General features: G+C 54.6%; 1 protein-coding gene across 1 annotated transcript in view; it reads left to right on the top strand.

Annotated features, from left to right (window-relative positions):
* The first annotated feature begins 4165 nt into the window (after positions 1 to 4165).
* Positions 4166 to 18167, top strand: part of SORD (sorbitol dehydrogenase) — a 35359-nt gene continuing 21357 nt past the window's right edge. The window contains exons 1-4 of the mRNA XM_054388023.1: positions 4166 to 4225; positions 9493 to 9526; positions 11072 to 11236; positions 14593 to 14752. Coding sequence (XP_054243998.1) covers positions 4166 to 4225; positions 9493 to 9526; positions 11072 to 11236; positions 14593 to 14752 — 419 coding nt within the window. The remainder of the gene's footprint in view (positions 4226 to 9492; positions 9527 to 11071; positions 11237 to 14592; positions 14753 to 18167) is intronic.

Genomic DNA, 18167 nt, shown 5'->3' with positions numbered 1-18167 from the left:
TCCATTGAGCACCACTCCTTGGGCCCTTCTGCCCAGCCAGTGCTGTATCCAGCAGGGCATTGCTCAGCCAAGCTATGAGCAGCCAGTTTGTGCATGAGAACTCTGTGGGAAAAGGTGTCAAAGGCATTTTAGACCTTTCTGTGGCTGGCAGTTAAAAAAAAAAAAAAAAAAAAAAAAAAAAAAAAAAAAAAAAAAAAAGCTTGCCAGGCAGTGCTGGAGGAACAGAATGAGAAAAGAACCATGGCAAGAGCATCAAAACACAGAGGATATGCAGCCTCTGTGATGCCAAGGAGTTGACTCAGGCTGCATGCTGCAGCCAGCTGCCAGGCAGCAAACACAGGCAGAGGAAACACAGAGGGGAAACTGTTGAGTGGATCTGATCCAGAAGGAAAGAGGGAAAGAGAAGGGGAGAGAACAGAAGACATAGTGCTGGCAGTCATGGCAGGGAGGAGCAGAAAGCAACCAACCCTCCTGCCCCAACAAACAGCCACTGATGCTAGCAAGGAACCACCTTCACACCCCCCCCTCCTGCAGGGCAGCAGCAGAGGCTGTGTGGCCACAGCACTGTCATGGCCAAGAGCAGATAGAATTCAACAAGGCCAAGGGCAAGGTCCTGCAGCTGGGTCAGGGCAGCCCCAAGCACAAATCCAGGCTGGGGGAGGAGTGGCTGAGAGCAGCCTGCAGGAGAAGGCCTTGGGAGTGTCAGTTGGTGACAAAGTGCCCAGGAGCCAGCAATGGTCCCTGGCAGCCCAGAGCCAGCTGTGTGCTGAGCTGCAGCCAGAGCAGGGAGAGCAGCAGCACAGGGAGGGGATTCTGCCCCTCTGCTCTGCTCTGCTCAGACCCCACCTGCAGCACTGCCTCCAGCTCTGGGGTCCCCAGCACAGGAAGGACCTGGAGCTGCTGGAGAGGCTCCAGAGGAGGCCACAGAGATGATCAGAGGCTGAAGCAGCTCTGCTGTGAGGCCAGGCTAAGGGAGCTGGGGGTGTTCAGCCTGGAGAGGAGAAGGCTCCAGGGGGACCTCAGAGCTGCCTGCCAGTGCCTGAAGGGATCCTACAGGAAAGCTGCAAAGGGACTTCTCCTGAGGGTGTCTAGAGCCAGGCCAAGGGGGAATGGTTTGAAGCTGAGGCAGAGCAGGATTAGAGTGGAGCTGAGGAAGAAGTTCTGCAATATAAGGGTGGTGCGACTCTGGCACAGGCTGCCCAGGGAGGCTGTGGATCCCTGCTCTGTGGAGGTGTTGAAGGCCAGGCTGGATGAGGCCTTGAGTAACCAAATCTTGCTGAGAGGTGTCCCTGTCCATGGCAGCAGGGTTGGAGCTGGATGACCTCTGAGGTCCCTTCCAACCCAGGCCATTCTGTGGCTCCCATGCTGGGATGCAGAGAGAGAACCTGAGCAGTAAGTGAAGCCTGGGGGTTAGCTGCAAACACTTCATAAGAGGAGCTGCACAAGTGGGTGCCTTGAAGAAGAGGAGTGAGTCCAGCAGGAGACAGCCTCTCCTCGTCTGTGTTTAGCCATTCCTGCTCCATCCAGAGAGGCAGTGGGCAGGCAGGAATTGCACTGCTGTGTAAACACTGAGTAAGGCAATTCTGTCTGAGCTCCCCTCTCAGGCAGGCTCCTTCCCCTGCCCTCTGAGTAACCCCGGGGGCAGCTCACAACCACCCACTGGCTGCTAATTCTCACCCAGATAGAAATGTGACAGGGAATGACGCTGACAGGAGGGAAATAAATGCACCAGCCCTGCTCTGCCTGCAAGGGGAAAGACTCGTCCCAGAAGGAAAAGGCAATCCATAGATCCTGCCATTAATGCCAGCAGCAGGAAGCAATAATATTAGACATGCTGCCTATTTTTAGCTGGGTCTGGCAACCTTGCAGGACATGGCCTCTACATTTACAAGGGAGTCAAGCTTGGGAATGGTTCAGTTTCAGAAGACTTTTAAGGGAGACTGCTTAATCTGCTTGAGATCTTTGTGTATTAGTTTTGAGTTAAATTAATGAGGTGGGAATTATAAAATATAGTTATTTTTATTTTCCCAAACCTCCACCCCAAAGCTATGTACAAAACTGATAGAATTATTTACAGGTTCTATTGGGTCATGAATTCTTCCAGGATGCTTATGGCAATTTGGACACAATTTAGAGAGTTCAGAGACTGAAAAAGCAATGATACAAATAGCTTCACCCACTTATAAACCCAAGGCCAACCAATAACCTTTAGGAAGATCTGAGCAGGCCAGGGCTTACTCAGGAGGATTACAGTGGGAATTTGGAGATGGTCCCTGGCTTGCTCTCTCTGCTGGCAGGCTCCAGAAACTGTTGGTTTGTAATCCAGTTGGAGGCTCAGACTTTATCCCAGGGCTCTGGACCAGGCACTGGAAGAAAGGCAGGACACTGGAGACAACAAGGCTTGAAGTGAGGACAGGCTTCAGGAGATGTGAGCAAGGCTTGAGCATGGCTTGAGCAAGCAACAGCAAGGCAGATGTGAGCGAGCAGGATCTGAGCAAGGTGGATCTGAGCAAGGTGGAGCTTAGCAAGCTCCCATGCTCCCCAGCCACTTGCATATATACCAAATGCCAGAGGTCACTTGGGCCAATGGGGCACTAAAGCTAACATGCAGCCACCCAATGGGAAGCCTTCTGCCAGGCTATGACCAGACAAGGCAGAGGCCAGGACCTCGTATCTGGGGGAGCTTAGGAGCCCAGATCAACATCTTGTTCACCAGACAGGCAAGGTCCTGTCCCCTTTGCTCCTTTTCCCGCCTTGCCCTGTTGTTGTGGCAGGAAGGAGGGGAGAGAAAGGACCTGTCTAGACATCTTAAGGCCTGTCTGGATTTGTACTGTGTCATGGCCTACCACCACACTTTGCCAGCTCTGTTTGGGTGGAAAACCTCTTATCCCTGAAACCCAGAATTACCAAAAATCTCAATTTTCCACCCCCCACCCCCTTCCCAAAAGCCATTCTCACAGCTGGAGGTATCCACATCCCAGTGATGCTGTGTCCAGTTGGGTCCAGGCAAGCCCAGCCCCAGCCTCACCAGAGCTCAGTACAGGGGCAGGGTCACTTCCCAGCAGGAGCAGGGATTGTGCCCCTGGGCTGGGCACTGCTGAGGCCACAGCTTGAGTGCTGGGTTCAGCTCTGGGCTCCTCACTGCCAGAAGGACATTGAGAGGCTGCAGCAGGTGCAGAGAAGGGCAAGAAAGGTGGGGAAGGGTCTGGAGAAGAGGGTTGGGGAGGAGCAGCTGAAGGAGCTGGGGGGGGTTTGGTGTGAGGAAGAGGAGGCTGAGGGAGACCTCATTGCTCTCTGCAGCTCCTGAGAGGAGGCTGGAGCCAGGTGGGGGTTGGGCTCTGCTGCCTAGTCTCAGGTGATAGAAGGAAAGGGAATGTCCTGCAATTGTGCCAGGGGAGGGTTAGGTTGGAGATTAGAAAATTTTCTTTCCTGCAAGAGTGGTCAGGGATTGGCAGAGGCTGCCCAGGGAGGTGGTGCAGTCCCCATGGCTGGAAGTGTTCCAGAACCCTGTGGCCATGGCAGCTGTGGCCATGGTTTGGTGGCCATGGTGGGACTGGGTTGGTGTTGGACTGATGGTTGGACTGGGTGATCTCAGAGGGCTTTCCCAGCCCAAACAGCTCTGTGATTCTGTATTTTGTTGAACTTTAGCCAATGTGCACAGTGCAGCATTGCCCCCAGCTCCACACCAGCAGTGCTCTGAGCCAAGCCACTCTATTTAGCATAGCAGCACCATGCACCTGAGGGGGGTGTGTGTGTGTGCAGGGTAGCAGCCACTGGGCCCCCAGCTGAAGCTGCTCCCCAGGGCACTGCGAGTGCCAGCAGGAGGCTGCTGAGGCCTGAGGCCCTGCCCGGGAGGCACAGCTGCGCCAGGGCCTGGCTTTGGGGCCTGGGCTTGACCCGGCGCAGGGGCCTGGATACGAGGCATGAGGGGAGCCTGGGCATGAGGGTAGCCGGGGCATGAGGCTGGCGCTGGAACCTGAGGCCGGGGCCTGCAGCCTGCCTCTAGGGCCTGCTTCCAGGCCTGAGCCGCGGGGGCTGCGGCCCAGCCCCGCTCTGTGGCGCGGGGGCGGTGCCGGGCCCGGCGCGGAGGGCGGCCGGAGGCAGAGGGGCGGCCCCGCCGCCGCCGGCCCTTGGACCCGGGCGCCGAGCCGAGCCCGGTCGAGCTATGGCCGCGGCGGGGCAGAACCTGGCCGTGGTGGTGCACCGAGCCGGGGACCTGCGCCTGGTACGGGCCGGGGGGAACGGGCCGGCCCGGGACCGCCGCGGCTCGGCTCCGGGCGGAGGGGGCCGGGGGAAGGGCTGCGCTCGGCGGCGGCGCTGCGGCTCGGGGCGGCCGGGCCGCGGGTAAGGGGGAGCCGGGCAGCGCCGTCAGCTCCCCGCGAAGCCGAGAGCTCGGTGGGGCTGGCCCCCGGCACCGGGAGCTGGGCCGCCAGGCTGTCCCGGTCCTCCCACCGGAGCCTGGTCAGTGAGCCCCCGTGCGCGGGGTGGGCCTGGCCGTGGGGGTAAGCGAAAGCTCGGGGCTGCTGCCCGGGCACCTCTTTAGGCCCTGTCGGGGGAAGGAGGGGTCAGGGAGTGGAGGGGCCGGGAGCCGGTGCTTTTCGGTGGCCGGTGCCGTGAACCAGGCGTTCCCAGAAAGCAGAAGAAACCGGAGCAGGGCAGATCGAGCCTGGGCATCAACCAAGAGGAAGCTCAAAAGTAGGGTAGTGAAATGCTGGCACAGGTTGCCCAGAGAGGTGGTGGAGGCTCCATCCCTGGAGACGTTCAAGGTCAAATTCATGGGGCCCTGAGCAGCCTGCTCTAGTTAAAGGTTACACAGAATGTTGGGGGCTGGAAAGGACCGCGAAAGATCATCGAGTCCAACCCCCCTGCCAGAGCAGGATGTCCCTGCTCACTGTAGGGGGTTGGACAAGATACTGGCACAGGCTACTCAGGAAGGTGGTGAGTCCCCATCCCTGGAGGTGTTCCAGAAATCTATGGCCATGGCACCTGTGGCCATGGATTGGTGGCTATGGTGGGGTTGGGTTGATAGTTGGACTGGATGATCCTGCAGGGCTTTTCCAGCCAAAACAATTGTATGACTTTAAGGATCAATTCCAACCCAGTGCATTCTGTGACTCCGTGGAGGGTGATGGGTTTGGGCTGCTGAGAGGCCAAGTGGGGAGCTGGAGGGAGGGTTGAGAGGGAGCAGCCTGGCTGGTCACAGCTGTGTTCATGCTGGAGTGCTGTGGTGGAGAGCAGGACCTTTGCTCTCAGTCGGTGCTTCAGGCTGATAATGCCTCTGGGAGTGCTGGGGCGTTTCAGGGGGTGCACCATTGAGTGCTGCTGGAGGTTTGTTTGGCAGCTGCCAGGGAAGATTTACCAGGGGCAAACACTGGCAGGGAGCTTTCTTGAACAAACAGTTCTTGGGAGCATGCAAGACTTTGGATAGCTGCAGCAGCAGCAGCCCATCTGGGGGCTGCTCATAGGGAGGCAGCTGGCATTGCACCATTCCTGCACAGCCCAAGCAGCAGGTTCGAGAGGCTGAGCAGTGTCTGGGAGATTGTTGGGGGGCTCCCAGTTACCTCTGATGCAACTCCAGCTTCACTAGAAGCCTGTGCAGCCTGACTTAGAATCATGGAATTGTCAGGGTTGGAAGGGACCTCAAGGATCATCCAGGTCCAATCCCCCTGCCATGGGCAGGGACACCTCACACCACAGCAGGCTGCTCACAGCCACCTCCAGCCTGACTGCAAAAACCTCCAGGGCTGAGGCTTCCACCACCTCCCTGGGCAACCTGTGCCAGGCTCTCACCACCCTCATGGGCAAGAATCTCTTCCCAACATCCAATCTGAGTCTCCTCACTTCTAGTTTTGCTCCATCCCCCCCAGTCCTATCACTCCCTCACACCCTCAACAGTCCTTCCCCAGCTTTCTTGGAGCCCCCGCCAAGATCCTGGAAGGCCACCAGAAGGTCTCCTGGGAGCCTTCTCCTCTCCACACTGCACAACCCCAACTCTCTCAGGCTGTCTCCAGAGCAGAGCAGCTCCAGCCCTCTGCTCCTCCTCGTGGCCCTTCTCTGGACACCTTCCAGCACCTCCAGATCCTTCGTGGAACAGAGGCTCCAGAACTGGACCCAGAGCTCCAGGTGTGGTCTGAGCAGAGTGGAGCAGAGGGGGAGAATCCCCTCCCTGGCCCTGCTGGCCACACTTCTCTGGATGCAGCCCAGGCTCTGCTTGGCTCTCTGGGCTGCAAGTACTCACTGCTGGCTCCTGCTGAGCTTCTCCTCCACCAGCACCCCCAAGGCCTTTCCTTGAGGACTTAATAGAGAGGATTCACCACATTGAGTGAGAACTGGGATGGTCCTTCTGGTTCAGGAACCCCTCTGGTTCAGAGCTGTGTGAGCCCTGTGGGGGTGGCTGCTGGCTTGCTGGCTTGCTGTGGTCTTTGATCTGGCTTACAGCCAGATGTGGGAGACTCCTTGGGAGACTTGTGCTGGAGACATTGGAGATGTTCCTCAGTGCTCCCCCCTGGCCTTACTGGCAACCCCTCTGGGCTTCTCTAAATGTGAGTGGCACTCATTGCATTGCCCCACTGCCCACATCAGAGTCTAGGCAGTGAACTCTGAATTGTGCAGATACCTAAAGTCAGGTCAGATCCTCTTCCCAGCAATCCCCACACCCTTCCTGACTCTTGCAGATGTGTTTCTCATGGGGACACTCACTGGGACTCCAATAGCTGACCTGCATTATGAGTGAGTCAAGAATTACAGTGTCAGGGCTTGGAAGGGACCCCTGGAGAGTCCAACCCCTCCCAGAGCAGGGTCACCTAGGGCAGGGCACACAGGAACACAGCCAGGTGGGGCTGGAAGCTCTCCAGAGAAGGACACTCCACAACCTCTCTGGGCAGCCTCCCCCAGGCCTCCAGCAGCCTCACAACAAAGAAGTTTCTCCTCATGCTGAGGTGGAACCTCCTGGCTTCCAGCCTGTAGTCGTTGGTCCTTGTCCTGTCCCTGGGCACCACCACACAGAGCCTGGCACCTTCCTCCTGACCCCCACCCCTCAGATATCCATAGACATTGATCAGGTCCCCTCTCAGCATTCTCATTTTCAGGCTAAACACCCCCAGGGCCTTTCTTCCCAGCAGAGATGTTGCATTCCCCCAGTGATCCTCACAGTTCTCCCCTGGACTCTCTCCAGCAGTTCCCTGTCTCTCTTGAACTGGGGAGCCCCAAAGTGTGTTTGGTTCATTTTTGTTGACTCTTTCCTTGATCTTGGGTGGTTGCTTTAAGACCATTGAGACCATTCTCTAGCTGGTGCTAAACCAGGTCCCTCAGCACCAAATCTCTGCCTCTGAAACCCTTCCAGGGGTGGGGCTTCAGCCACCTCCCTGGGCAGCCTGGGCCAGTGCTTGAGAACCCTTTGAGTGAAGAAGTTGTGAGTAAAGAGGCCTGAGATGCATGAATATTTGAGCAGTAGCTGGGTTGGCTGTGACCACTGAGTGCCTTGGTGAGACATGATCCTAGAGGTGAGTGCTGGGTGGGTGTCAGACTGCCTTGGTGTTGTCTTCTGGGGCAGCTGAGGGAGCTCAGGCAAGGCAAGAGGCCTGCAGACACTTGGAGTGGAAGGGTGGCTGCTTTTGTAGCTCTGGCTTTGTCATTCATCCCATAAAGCAGGGCTCTGCCAGGTACAAGCAGTTGTGGCTTCAAACCACAGGGGATTGTTCTGGAGAACCACAGAGTCCCTTGGGTTGGGAGAGACCTTTGAGAGCATGGAGTCCAACCCTTAACCCAGCACTGCCAAGTCCACCACTAGACCATGGCCCTCAGCACCACATCTCCACAGCTTTTAACTCCCTCCAGGGCTGGGGACTACCTCACTGCCCTGAGCAGCCTGGGCCAGGCCTTGACCACCCTTTTGGGGAAGAAATTGTTCCTCATGGCCAATCTGAACCCTTTCCTGGCACAACTTGAGGCAATTTCTGCTTGTCCTGTCACTTGGTACTAGGGAGAAGAGACCAACCCCCAGCTCCCTGCAGCCTCCTTCCAGGGGGGTGCAGACTGAGTGGGGAGTGGCTTTGCAGCTCCCTGTGTGGTGCCCCTGTGGCTGCACTGGGCACACAGGAGGAGGTGGGCTCAGGGAGGAAGGGTGGGCACCACACTGCTGGCCCTCCCTGTTGCACAGCCAGAGTCAAAGCCCTGATACAACTGGACTGGTGAGAAACTGGAGAGCCTGGCTGCTCGTGGCTGGCATGGGTGGAGGCTTTGCTGGGTTGAGAACTGGCCCAAAGAGTGGTGGGGAATGGAGTTAGCTGCAGTTGGTGGCTGCTCACCAGTGGTGCTCCCCAGGCCTCCTTGGCAGAGGATGTGATGGATGCTGAAAGTCCACATGGTGGAAGATGGAGGAGAAATTGTCCAGAGTTCCTAAATGCCAAGGAACCACAGGCACCTGGGGAGGCCCCACAGCTGAGGAAGTGGTGGGGGCTGGAGTTAGCTGCAGTTGGTGGCTGCTTACCAGTGGTGCTCCCCAGGCTCAGTGCTGGGGGCAGTTCTATTGAATGCCTTTATCAGTATCAGGGGGAGGGGATTGAGGCAGCCTCAGTCAGTTGCAGATGACTCAGTTGGGTGGCAGTGTTGATCTGTTGGAGGGCAGGAAGGCTCTGCACAGGGACCTGGCCAGGCTGCATCCATGGCCTGGGGCCAGTGGGATGAGGTTCACCAAGGCCAAGTGCTGGATTCTGCACTTGGATCACAACAACCCCATGGAGGCTGCAGGCTGGGGCAGAGCGGCTGGAAACTGCCCAGCAGAGAAGGCCCTGGGTGTGCTGGGTGCTAGCAGCTGGAGCTGAGCCAGCAGTGTGCCCAAGTGGGCAAGGAGGCCACCATCAGCCTGGCCTGGAGCAGCAATGGTGTGAGCAGGGCAGGGATTGTGCCCCTGGGCTGGGCACTGCTGAGGCCACAGCTTGAGTGCTGGGTTCAGCTCTGGGCTCCTCACTGCCAGAAGGACATTGAGAGGCTGCAGCAGGTGCAGAGAAGGGCAAGAAAGGTGGGGAAGGGTCTGGAGAAGAGGGCTGGGGAGGAGCAGCTGAAGGAGCTGGGGGGGTTTGGTGTGAGGAAGAGGAGGCTGAGGGAGACCTCATTGCTCTCTGCAGCTCCTGAGAGGAGGCTGGAGCCAGGTGGGGGTTGGGCGCTGCTGCCTGTCTCAAGTGATAGAAGGAGAGGAACTGACCTGAAATTGTGCCAGGGGAGGGTTAGGTTGGAGAGGAGGAAAAAATTTCTTTGGTGCCAGAGTGGTCAGGGATTGGCAGAGGTTGCCCAAGGAGGTGGTGGAGACCCCATGGCTGGAGGTGTTCAGAACCCTGTGGCCATGGTTTGGTGGCCATGGTGGGGTTGGGTTGAAGGTTGGGCTGGAGGATCCTGCAGGGCTTTTCTAGCCCAGCAGTTCAGTGGGTCTGTGGCTGAGCTGTTCCCATGGCTGGGCACAGGCAGCTGATTGCTTTTTTCTCTCTTTGCCCACAGGAGAACCGTCCCATCCCAGAGCCAGGGCCCAATGGTAGGTCTGGAGGTGGCTGCTGCTGTTCACTTCCCTTGGTAATCTCTTTCTTTTCTCATCCTCTTTTGTCTCTCCTTGACACGATAAAGGGAGAAGATATTGCTGAGAAAGCCTAAAATAACCCAAAGAAGCCCAAGAGGCTGGAGGAGGTCATGCTGCAGGTGCCCTGGGTGGGCAGAGCTGCAGCAGGCACAGCACTCAGCTGCCTTCTTTTGCTTCTTCTTTCATCCATTCCTGTACTGCACATCCAACAGCTCTTTGGACACCTCAGATGGTCTTAGGATCATGGAATCAGAGGATTGTTTGGGTTGGAATAGCCCTCCAGGATCATCCAGTCCAACTAGCAAGAGACTACCGTGGCCACCAACCCATGGCCCCAGAGGCCATGGCCACACCTCCAGGAATGGGGACTCCACCACCTCCCTGGGCAGCCTGTGCCAATCCCTCACCGCTCTTGCAGCAAAGAATTTTTTCCTCATCTCCATCTCCCTCCCCTGGTGCAATTTCAGGTCATTTCCTCTCCTTCTATTACCTGAGACTAGGGAGCAGAACCCAACCCCCACCTCACTGCAGCTTCCTCTCATGGAGCTGTAGAGAGCAATGAGGTCTGCCCTCAGCCTGGAGGTGTTCCAGAAACGTTGGGGCCATGGTTTGATAGCCATGATGGTGTTGGGTCAGTGGTTGGACTGGATGATCTTTCCCAAGCCATGCTGTGATTCTGTGGTGTTTGAAGCTCTCCTGGTTTGTAGAGCCCCTGGAGTTGTGTCCCTCAGCAGCTATTTCCTGGACCTGTCACCCACCAGGTGCCTGCCTGGCTTGGTGCAGCTGCTCAGTGCTAGCAAATGCAGATGTCCCAGCACTGGCCTGGCCTCTTGTGGCACTTTGAGCTGCTCCCTGGCTTAAACACTAACTGTGAACAGGAAATTTGCAGTCTTTTGAGGAAAAAATAAACGACGTAGGGATTGGACACGGAGTGACCACAACAGGGAGGTTAATACCATCCCATTGGTGTGGTGAAAACCTTACGCTGTGCAGCACAGTTTGTGCTCTTGGCTGCTCTCTCCTCCTGCTCTGTTTTGGGTTTTGGGCTGCTGCTGTTCTCCATTTGACCTTGGTGGCTTCTCTGTTTTGGTTTGTCTGGGGCACAGGGTGGGTGGAGAGGGAGCCTGTGTGACTGTAGTTTTTTGGGGGAGGCCCTTTTATCCCTTCCTGGGGACAGAAGATCTGAATGAAGGCACAGGGGACCCTGTGCTGCTGTTAAGTTGAATATATCTATATGTAAATATACTTTGTACGCCTTTATTGCTGGCTACACTTCTACCTTTAGTCTCCTTTGTAAACACAAATCCATTTTCGCTTCCAAATTTTGAGTGTGGTGAATTTGCTCTCTGGGGCAGATCACCAACAAAAGTTATTGGGGGGAGAGGAGGGGAGAGAATCCAATCCAACCCATAAGACCTGGGCCAGCTGGAGAGGGCAAGTGTGGTTCTGCTGGTGCCCAGGAAGGTGAATTTTCCACAAGGATGATCCTTCCTCTCCTGGCAGAGGTCCTGCTGCGGATGCACTCGGTGGGGATCTGCGGCTCCGACGTCCACTACTGGCAGCACGGCCGGATTGGGGACTTTGTGGTGAAGAGCCCCATGGTGCTGGGCCATGAAGCTGCTGGCACTGTCATCAAAGTTGGCTCAGGGGTGACTCACTTGAGACCAGGTAAGTGGGAGCAGGACTGGCCCTGTGGCTGGCTCCTGAGCCCCTGCTGGGGAGAGGCTGTGGTTGGGTGTCCGATGCTGTGTGCTGAGCTCTGCTCGCTGTCATCTCTCCTGCAGAGAGGCTTTGATCACCCAGCTGGGCCTGGATGCTTTGGGGTATTCCTTAGGTGTCTCCTGGCATGTCTTCAGTTGGGCTCACTTAATTGTAACTCAGAGGGTGTGCTGGTACAAGGGGGCTTGTGGAGAAGCTAGATAAAGCTTCAGAAACATTACACTGGGCTCTTGCCAACAGCAGTGGTGAGTGCCACTTGAGGTTGTGGCCAGCAACTCTCCTGCAGTGGAGAGAGGTCACTGGGGCAACTGTACCAGGCCTCATGGTGTGACCTCAGCAGGTTGGTGATGGCACTAAGCTGTGTGGTTCCATGGACTCACCTGAAGAGCCTTCATCGAGAAGGCTCTTGACAGGCTGGAGAAGTGGCCCAGTGCCAGCTGCAAGAGGCTCAACAAGTCACAGGGCAGGGTCCTGCAGCTGGGTCGGGCCAAGGCCAGGCACAAATCCAGGCTGGGTGCAGAGTGGAGTGAGAGCAGCCCTGAAGAAAGAGCCTTGGGGGTGCTGGGTCCTGAGCAGCTCCCCAGGAGCCAGCAGTGCCCTCCTGCAGCCCAGCAGGCAGCTGTGTGTTGGGCTGCAGGCAGAGGAGTGTGGGCAGCAGGGCAGGAGAGGGGATTCTGCCCCTTGGCTCTGCTCTGCTCAGACCTCACCTCCAATCCTGCCTCCAGTTCTGGTGTCCCCAGCAGCAGGAGGACACAGAGCTGTGGAGTGAGTCCAGAGGAAGCCCCAGAGATGATCCTAGGGCTGGAGCAGCTCTGCTGTGAAGCCAGGCTGAGGGAGCTGGGGGTGGTCAGCCTGGAGAGGAGAAGGCTCCAGGGGGACCTCAGAGCTGCTTGCCAGTGCCTGAAGGGATCCTGCAGGAAGGCTGCAGAGGGACTTCTCCTGAGGGTGTCTAGAGCCAGGCCAAGGGGGAATGGTTTGGAGCTGAGGCAGAGCAGGGTTAGAGTGGAGCTGAGGAAGTACCAGGGTGGTGAGACTGGCACAGGCTGCCCAGGGAGGCTGTAGATGCCTCCTCCCTGGGAGTGTTCAAGGCCAGATTGGATGAGGCCTTGAGCAACCTGGGCTGGTTGAGAGGTGTCCCTGCCCATGGCAGGAGGTTGGAGGAGATGATCTATCCTAAGCCATTCTGTGGTTCTATGAAATCTTAAGTTCACTGCGTTCAGGCATGTCCCAGGACATGGGCTGGGCACTGAATTTTGCAGAGTTGCTGATGGTAGCAACTTAATTGAGGGTGGAGATGACACAGGAGCTGGTAAGAGTTCCAGAGAAGCCTTGACATGCCTGGGCAGGAAGTCACAGATGAAATTCAAAGCAGAGAAGGTTTCTGTGACAGAAGAAATCAAACCAGCCTCAGATCTGAAATCATGAGTACTGAGGAGTGAGGCCTTCAGGAAGGTTGGATCAGTCCTGGTGAAAAATGGAAATCAGAAACTCAGTCAGAGGACATCTCTGCTCATCTGGAGCTCTGCATGCACTTCTGCTCTCCTTCCCAAAGGGATGGAAAAGAAGTGAAGGTTTCAGAGGAGAACAAGCAGAAGACAAGATGTGGAGCAGCATTTCTGTGGCAAATAACTAAGTTAGAGGCTTGAGCTGGAGAGATAGCTCCAGGAGAGGTTTGGATGCTCATGGGGAGCAAGGAGAGGGCACTTACAGGTGGCTGCTTCTCTGCTTCCTGAGGGAGCCAGGGACAGCATTCACCTTAGACACAGCAGAGAGCTGCAGGCCTCCTTGGCAGAGGATGTGATGGATGCTGAAAGTCCACATGGTGGAAGATGGAGGAGAAATTGTCCAGAGTTCCTAAATGCCAAGGAACCACAGGCACCTGGGGAGGCCCCACAGCTGAGGAAGTGGTGGGGGCTGGAGTTAGCTGCAGTTGGTGGCTGCTTACCAGTGGTGCTCCCCAGGCTCAGTGCTGGGGGCAGTTCTATTGAATGCCTTTATCAGTATCAGGGGGAGGGGATTGAGGCAGCCTCAGTCAGTTGCAGATGACTCAGTTGGGTGGCAGTGTTGATCTGTTGGAGGGCAGGAAGGCTCTGCACAGGGACCTGGCCAGGCTGCATCCATGGCCTGGGGCCAGTGGGATGAGGTTCACCAAGGCCAAGTGCTGGATTCTGCACTTGGATCACAACAACCCCATGGAGGCTGCAGGCTGGGGCAGAGCAGCTGGAAACTGCCCAGCAGAGAAGGCCCTGGGTGTGCTGGGTGCCAGCAGCTGGAGCTGAGCCAGCAGTGTGCCCAAGTGGGCAAGGAGGCCACCATCAGCCTGGCCTGGAGCAGCAATGGTGTGAGCAGGGCAGGGATTGTGCCCCTGGGCTGGGCACTGCTGAGGCCACAGCTTGAGTGCTGGGTTCAGCTCTGGGCTCCTCACTGCCAGAAGGACATTGAGAGGCTGCAGCAGGTGCAGAGAAGGGCAAGAAAGGTGGGGAAGGGTCTGGAGAAGAGGGCTGGGGAGGAGCAGCTGAAGGAGCTGGGGGGGTTTGGTGTGAGGAAGAGGAGGCTGAGGGAGACCTCATTGCTCTCTGCAGCTCCTGAGAGGAGGCTGGAGCCAGGTGGGGGTTGGGACAAGCAGGACCAGGGCAGTGATTGAGGATGTTGGTGATGAGGCTGCCATGAAGGAACCTGCCTGGAGTGTGCAGTGTGATTTGCAGGTGTTCCTCCTGTTTCTCCTGTGCCAGCCTTTCATGCGTCTCCTGTGGTCGGTTGGTTCTGCTGCCCCTCTGTTCTGCCCTGCTGAGCCCACACTGCAATCCTGTGTCCAGTTCTGGGCTCCCCAGGGCAAGGGAGACAGAGACCTGCTGGAGAGAGTCCAAGGGAGGCTGTGGGGGTGATGAAGGGACTGGAACATCTCTGCTGGGAAGAGAGGCTGAGAGCCCTGGGGGTGTTTAGTGTGGAGAGGAGAAGGCTGAGAGGGGACCTGATCAATGTCTATGGATATCTGAGGGGTGGGTGTCAGGATGAAGGTGCCAGGCTCTGTGTGGTGATGCCCAGGGACAGGACAAGGGGCAATGGACGCACAGTGCAACAGAGGAAGTTCAACCTCAACTGTGAGGGTGCTGGAGGTCTGGAGCAGGCTGCCCGGAGAGGCTGTGGAGCCTCCTTCTCTGGAAAGCTTCCAACCCCACCTGGCTGTGTTCCTGTGTGCCCTGCCCTGGGTGCCTCTGCTCTGATGATCTCTAGAGCTCCCTTCCAGCCCCTGCCATTCTGACCCAGGTTCCTCCTGACTAACAGAGTGTGCTTGCCCCTGCCAGGTGACCGTGTGGCCATTGAACCAGGGGTGCCACGGGAGGTGGATGAGTTCTGCAAGGGTGGCCGCTACAACCTGTCCCCTACCATCTTCTTCTGCGCCACGCCGCCCGACGACGGCAACCTCTGCCACTACTACAAGCACAGTGCTGCCTACTGCTACAAGTCAGTGCTGCTTCCTCTTGCACAGGCAGAAGAGGGCCAAGGGGACACCTCTCTAGCTCATCCCCCACAGAGGGGTCTGTGACTCTCTGCCTCTGCTCTCTGACTCTCTGATACTCTGACTATGACACCAGGACTCTATGACTCTACAACTCTCTGACTCTATGACTCTATGTCTCTATGACTCTATGTCTCTATGATTCTATAACTCTCTGACTACATGACTCTATGACCCTATGACTCTATGACTCTGTGTCTCTGTGACTCTATGACGCTATGACACCAGGACTCTATGACTGTGACTCTGTGACTATGACTCTATGACTTTATGATCCTATGACTCTATGATTCTCTGACTCTACGACTCTATGATTCTATTTCGATGATTCTCTGACTCTACGACTCTATGATTCTATTTCGATGATTCTCTGACTCTGCGACTCTATGATTCTATTTCACCTGGACTCTATGATTCTCTGACTCTATGATTCTCTGACTCTACGACTCTATGATTCTATTTCACCTGGACTCTATGATTCTCTGACTCTATGTCTCTAGGTCTCTATATCTCTATTTTCTATATCTCTATTTTTCTGACTCTATATTACTCTGACTCTATGTCTATGTATGTATGTCTCTGACTGTCTCTATGACTCTATGACTCTGACTCTGTCTCTATGACTCTGTCTCTATGACTCTATGTCTCTATGACTCTCTGCCTCTATGACTCTATGGATATGTCTCTATGTCTCTATGACTCTATGTCTCTATGACTCTGTCTCTATGTCTCTATGACGCTCTGTCTCTGTGTCTCTATGTCTCTATGTCTCTATGACTCTATGACTCTCTGTCTCTCTGTCTCTATGTCTCTATGTCTCTCTGTCTCTATGTCTCTATGACTCTACGACTCTGTGTCTCTATGTATCTACGTCTCTATGACTCTGTCTCTATGACTCTATGACTATGACTCTATGACTATGACTCTATGACTATGACTCTATGACTCTATGACTCTGTCTCTATGACTCTGTCTCTATGACTCTATGTCTCTATGTCTCTGTCTCTACGTCTCTATGACTCTATGTCTCTGTCTCTACGTCTCTATGACTCTATGTCTCTACAACTCTGTCTCTATGACTCTATGACTATGACTCTATGGCTATGTCTCTATGTCTCTATGACTCTATGTCTCTGACTCTATGTCTCTATGACTCTATGTCTCTATGTCTCTATGTCTCTATGTCTCTGACTCTATGTCTCTATGACTCTATGACTCTCTGTCTCTCTGTCTCTCTGTCTCTATGTCTCTCTGTCTCTATGTCTCTCTGTCTCTATGTCTCTATGTCTCTATGACTCTATGTCTCTATGACTGTATGTCTCTATGTCTCTGTATGTATTTATGTCTCTATGACTCTATGTCTCTATGACTCTATGTCTCTGTGTCACTGTCTCTATGACTATGGCTATGTCTCTATGTCTCTATGTCTCTATGACTCTATGACTCTATGACTCTATGTCTCTGTCTCTGTGACTCTATGTCTCTATGTCTCTGTCTCTATGTCTCTATGACTCTATGTCTCTATGTCTCTGTCTCTATGTCTCTGTCTCTATGTCTCTATGTCTCTATGTCTCTATGTCTCTATGTCTCTATGACTCTATGACTCTATGACTCTATGTCTCTATGACTCTATGTCTCTATGACTCTATGGCTATGTCTCTATGACTCTATGACTCTATGACTATGTCTCTGTCTCTGTGACTCTATGTCTCTATGTCTCTGTCTCTATGTCTCTATGACTCTCTGTCTCTATGTCTCTATGTCTCTATGTCTCTATGTCTCTATGTCTCTATGACTCTATGTCTCTATGACTCTATGACTCTATGACTCTATGTCTCTGTCTCTGTGACTCTATGTCTCTATGTCTCTGTCTCTATGTCTCTATGACTCTATGTCTCTATGTCTCTGTCTCTATGTCTCTGTCTCTATGTCTCTATGTCTCTATGTCTCTATGTCTCTATGACTCTATGTCTCTATGACTCTATGACTCTATGACTCTATGTCTCTGTCTCTGTGACTCTATGTCTCTATGTCTCTGTCTCTATGTCTCTATGACTCTATGTCTCTATGTCTCTGTCTCTATGTCTCTGTCTCTATGTCTCTATGTCTCTATGTCTCTATGTCTCTATGTCTCTATGACTCTATGTCTCTATGACTCTATGTCTCTGTGTCACTGTCTCTATGACTCTATGACTCTATGGCTATGTCTCTATGACTCTATGTCTCTATGACTCTATGACTCTATGTCTCTATGACTCTATGACTCTATGTCTCTGTGTCACTCTGTCTCTATGACTCTATGGCTATGTCTCTATGTCTCTATGACTCTATGACTCTATGTCTCTGTGTCACTCTGTCTCTATGACTTTATGGCTATGTCTCTATGTCTCCATGACTCTATGACTCTATGTCTCTATGACTCAATGTCTCTATGACTCTATGTCTCTGTGACTCTGTCTCTATGACTCTATGACTATGACTCTATGACTATGTCTCTATTTCTCTATGACTCTATGACTATGTCTCTCTGTCTCTATGACTCTCTGTCTCTATGACTCTCTGTCTCTATGACTCTCTGTCTCTATGACTCTGTCTCTATGACTCTATGTCTCTATGACTCTGTCTCTGTCTCTATGACTGTGTCTTTATGTCTCTATGACTCTATGTCTCTGTGACTCTATGTCTCTGTGTCTCTATGCCTCTATGTCTCTATGACTCTAGGACTCTATGATTCTAGGACTCTTGATTCTGTGATTTCTGGAGTATCCCCTCTGGCTTACCCTTCAGTTCTTCTCCCCTTTACTCCCTGCTCTTGGTTTCCTTTCTGCTGTCCTTTTGTGTCCTCACCTGCTCAGGATGGTGCCTGAAGGCCTCTTGTGCTGCTGGTGTTCAGGAAGCACCTCACGGACTGCTAGCAGCTTGCTCTGTCCTTTAGAACAAAGTCATCTTGCTTGGAGCAGGACAGGGGCAGAGAGCAGTGTCCCTGCTCAGAGGGGGTTTGGGTGGCCTTGAGTAGCCCCTGTAGGCCCCCAGGATTATCCAGCTCTTCTCTGACCCAGCTCAGCAACCTCAAGCATGGTCTTCATTTGTGGAGCCATGGACTGGTTTGGGCTGGAGAAGGCCTCCAAGCTCATCCAGTCCTACCACCAACCCAACCCCACCATGGCCCCCAGTCCCATGGCCACAGGGTTCTGGAACACCTCCAGGGATGGGGACTCCACCACCTCCCTGGGCAGCCTGTGCCAATCCCTGACCGCTCAGGGCAGTGCTGGTTTTGTCCCAGAGCTGTCTGATCTCCACTCTGCTCCCTGCCTGATGGGAGGGTGGTGCTGGGACCCCTGCATGAAACACTTGGTTCCT

The sequence above is a fragment of the Indicator indicator genome, chromosome 16, assembly GCF_027791375.1.
Source record: "Indicator indicator isolate 239-I01 chromosome 16, UM_Iind_1.1, whole genome shotgun sequence".
NCBI classification, from domain to species: domain Eukaryota; kingdom Metazoa; phylum Chordata; class Aves; order Piciformes; family Indicatoridae; genus Indicator; species Indicator indicator.
The sequence above is the reverse complement of the archived record's forward strand: the minus strand, read 5'-3'. Positions and strand labels throughout refer to the sequence as shown.